Source organism: Eptatretus burgeri, chromosome 7 (assembly GCF_056783735.1).
Source record: "Eptatretus burgeri isolate ZD-2024b chromosome 7, Ebu_testis_v1, whole genome shotgun sequence".
NCBI lineage: Eukaryota > Metazoa > Chordata > Myxini > Myxiniformes > Myxinidae > Eptatretus > Eptatretus burgeri.
In genome coordinates, this window is record NC_140967.1 from 94,589,868 (window position 1) to 94,594,022 (window position 4,155).

The 4,155-nt window shown below is 49.6% G+C and overlaps 1 protein-coding gene across 1 annotated transcript; it reads left to right on the forward strand.

Annotated features, from left to right (window-relative positions):
- The first annotated feature begins 513 nt into the window (after positions 1–513).
- Positions 514–3,901, forward strand: LOC147023831 (transmembrane protein 151B-like). Its single transcript, XM_085889681.1, has 2 exons — positions 514–890; positions 1,409–3,901. Exons 1-2 carry the CDS (start codon positions 789–791, stop codon positions 2,717–2,719), a joined length of 1,413 nt encoding a protein of 470 aa, XP_085745807.1. The 5' UTR covers positions 514–788; the 3' UTR covers positions 2,720–3,901.
- Positions 3,902–4,155: the final 254 nt, after the last annotated feature.

Sequence of the window (4,155 nt, forward strand, 5' to 3'; positions counted from 1 at the left end):
TATCTGAGCTCGCAGAGAACAGCGCAGATGTGCCTGCTGGTGGAAAAAAATGTGATCCTGGTCGATATCACTACAAAGGGGACACTCTCACCCTCTGCATGTGCTCAGGTTGGCTCTAATAACGAATTGGCTTCGGACACACTGCTAACGAGTCCACCCGCGAACTGTATTAATAGAGCACACGATGGATGGAATCCAATGGGAATGCTCTACACTCGTTAGAGCGAATAGATCAGTAATAACCCGAGCTTGTTGCACTGCTGCAATGGATGTCAGAGGCTCGCAACGAACTATAAGGACGCCACAATTAAAAAAAATGCATTTGTACAAGAGAAAAGTGGATACAAGCTCATGAATAATTATTTCTATCTCTGAGGCAGCACTTTGGTGCACAATTGAAGCAGCTTGGCTTTGTGAGGAGGTGGGAGTTGCATTTGGGGGGTAAGGGGAGACATCCCTCGTTTACGTACTGAGGGCAGGATTCCAGGATTAAACTCTGTGATGTATAGAGAGTAGAGGTGGAGGGTGCATGAGAGGAGATGGAAGAGGATGGGCGGTGCGGATGCCCAGATAGTGAGTTTGCAGCCCTGCGATGGGAACGCTATCCGAATCTTCCTCCTCACAACTCTGGCCCATCCCGCACGGTGGTGCGCTCCGCAGGCCCATAGGAGAAGCGCGTCGTCGCCTTCCAGGCTTGCTCTGGACCCCAATCCCAGACGGTGAAAGACGCGGACAGCCTTCGATCTGAGCAGGCCTGGGGAACATTTGAGATCTTCCTGACCCGGCAGATGGTCGCACATAGCACAGAGTCCCGGTGTGAGTCCGGGAGTGAGGCCACGTCCCCATCGGCAGTGATCTCTCCGAGCGAGGACAGATTCGTGCGGCCAGTGGTAAGTGGCGGACGGTGGGACACACTATGGACAGGGAATGTTTGGAACCTGCCGGACACGTGGGTTCGCTACGGTTGGTGAAGTTGTACCAATAAGAAGTAAAGTTGGATAGTTGTACAGATCACTCACTCACATACGAAGGTCTTCTTTTGGGGATTCCCAGGGTTAGAGTGTACAATCGTTGATTGGGGGGGGGGGGCATCAAAGCAATATTTGCGCATAGTGGGTAGATTTGTGATGTGCAAGAATGGGCAAGGATAGAAAATGGAATTATTTTAAGAATCACATCATAATCACACAAGAACTACAAAATAGACATTCTTTATGGACGATTAAATTTTGTTCATTGTTTAAAATAATTTATCGAGGGAAAATTGGAAGCGATTATGGGATGTGCTGTGTAAAGTCGCGACTGGCATGATGAAATGTGGTGTCGGAAGTACCGTGCTGTGCGTTCTGGGTATGTGTAGTGTATATACAGCATGGTACTGTGCATTCTCTGTGTGTGCACGAGACAGCAAAGAGCAACGCAGGCCACGCTCGCCACAGTGTTGTCCCGGGACAGCCATTGGAAGTGTCTGGTGCTGAGCTCTCTGACATACAGCTGCCTTTCCGCTCTTGCCTGGTGTGACCTCTCAGCATCCCCAATTCAGATCCATCTCCCATTGGAACACCAGACGGTGCGACCCTCCGCTACCCCCTGTTTGTATGGATCCGCATACATCCTGCTGGTGTTTCTCTCTGTCTTTTACATCCTGACACTATTTGAGAGCTGGCAGTGGCAGGTGCGCCGTGAGCGTGAATGCCAGCTGGACGTGAGTGCTGCTTACGAGCGTGTCCATCGCCTGCAGGATGCCAAGCCATGCTTATGGTGGCAGGCCGTGAGTTTCCACTATGTGCGGCGGAGTCGCCAGGTCACCCGCTACCGGAACGGAGAAGCATACACGAGTACGCAGGTGTACCAGGAACGGGTGACGACTCGTGTGGCCGAGGCCGAGTTCGATTACTTGCAATGTGGCGTCCGTGATGTATCGAAGCAGCTCGTTGGACTGGAGGAGTTTCCAGCTACCCGAGTGCGCTTCACTCGCTGTTTCAGCTTCGCCAACTCGGAGTCAGAAAATGCATATCTGAGTCAACGCGCCTGCTTCTTCCGTGAGAATGAGGGGTTGGACGATTATGTGGAGGCTCGTGAGGGAATGCACCTCAAAAACGTAGAGTTCAGGGAACACATGATGGCCTTCGCCGAGCCGGAGAAGCAGCCCTGGTATACATCCAGGGCTGCGTTCTGGGCAGCGGCGCTCGTGCTGCTATCCTGGCCTCTACGCGTCTGGCTTGAATACCGCACGGCCTTCGTGCACTACCATGTAGAGAAGCTCTTTGGTCTGGAGTACCGTCTCCCCGAACCTGTGCTCGAGATAGATCGTTGCCCGCGCCTGGCGCGAGCTAGCACCGTGGACAGCGCCGAGTTGGAGTGGCACATCACCCTGAACCGACAGCTGGTTCCCAGTTACTCCGAGGCTTTGCTGATGGACCTCACCGACCCTTTAGTCATTCCGGGCTGCCTGTCTGCTTGCCAGGACTGCCAGCGTGCCCACAGTGCCTCGTCCATCTTCTCCCGGCGAGTGAATCACACCTGCGGTCCTCCCTCACTTCCGAGCAGTGCACACGGACCTGCCCACGTTGACCTCGAAAGTGCAGGTCCCGGGTGTGCACAGGTGCATGCGGATCCCCCGTCTTACCAAGAAGCTGTGCTTTGTCCACTAGTCACCGTACCTGCAGTGAGGAGACTGCGTGGGGCTGATGGCAGGCCTTTAGAAACGTTTTTGTGATCGGTTTCTTATCCAGAGCATCACAACAAGCACAACACAGTGGCTTAAACTGTCCCGATGTGGCATTTTCCTTGATCTTTTATTATTCACAGTATTTTATTGAGTTCCCTGTTTGGCTCTACAGTCCTCCACCTGACAAATTAAGTATCAGCCTAAATTATACTCCCACCATATGTACAAACACGACCCATCTGGAGTTAATCGCAGAATTTAAATGAAGAGCGAAGTACAGTGCAGTATATGTCTTTGAAGATTAGGAAATTTCTTTGCTGGGTATACTCGGATTTCATTTGAGATTCCCAGCTCTGTTTCAATCAAAACCTGCAAAGAGGATGAAGGAAATCACCTGGAACCACCATCTCAGTGTAAAGCTGTCAGGTTGTCTACAGGTGTCGATTAAAAAGAAAAAGAACAATCACAGACACAAAGCATGAACAGCAATGCACAACTCCCCACATGGTCCTGCTGTATCTGTTGGAGATGAATTTTTTAGATGAAGTTCAAATCTTTCTGCCTTTGTCGGCTACAAGCTTCAGGTGCGTTTTCCTTCAGCTATGCAACATTTTATGCGAGGGTTATTCTATTGGAAGATGACGTCATACAAATTTATAATTTCCAATTTGTATACACCTGGACCCGTTGCTCGTGGCACAGAGGCGCTATAAACCGTTTTTGAATGTAATTAAACGATAAATTAATTACACATAGATTTATAAGTTGTGTATGCGCTCGTGACGCTCAAGTAGTTGTTCAATGGGATTGTTTTTTTCTTTTAGTAAAGGAAATAAACTATTTTTCTGCCTTATCTCATTCGATCACTGAAGGTGAATTATTGGTGAATTGATTCAAAAATCATAACCTATGTCCTTGGATGTTTGAAATCTTTGGATGGTGTGGGCTGGCCTGAAGGTGAATGCAGGCCTGAGCGTAAAAAGAGATTCAGTGTTTTGAAGGCAAAGTGTTAGAAATGATTCGGTTCCAACTACACAGCAGCAAATTTCATATTTCCCCTTTCAGTGCATCACATTCGTTCTCCTGCTTATTTAACAGCCCCAATTGCTCCCACCTCCTTGTGGGATTGGCCAGGGAGTGTGATTGGCCCAAACCTTTCACAAACCGGCTGGTCAGGCCTTACATTCATTTGTAATTTGTTCAGGGTGCCACCGATAACTCACCGAGTCTTCACGAAGCACGCCGTGGGATCTTTGACATCCACCAACCACTCGTGATGGCAGGCCGGTCTTCCGGCTTGACGTCCATCAGAGGGACGGCACACATGTGAATTGCCCTGCATGCGAAACACAAGGACGATGGTTTATAGCCGGGTCGAGAGTCAAACGTAGGTTTAACATAAAAGAGGCTAATGTGCATACCTTGAAGCTATCCTACCAGCTCAGGTTTGCACTCATCACCTTTGCCAAATTCACAGCCATTTT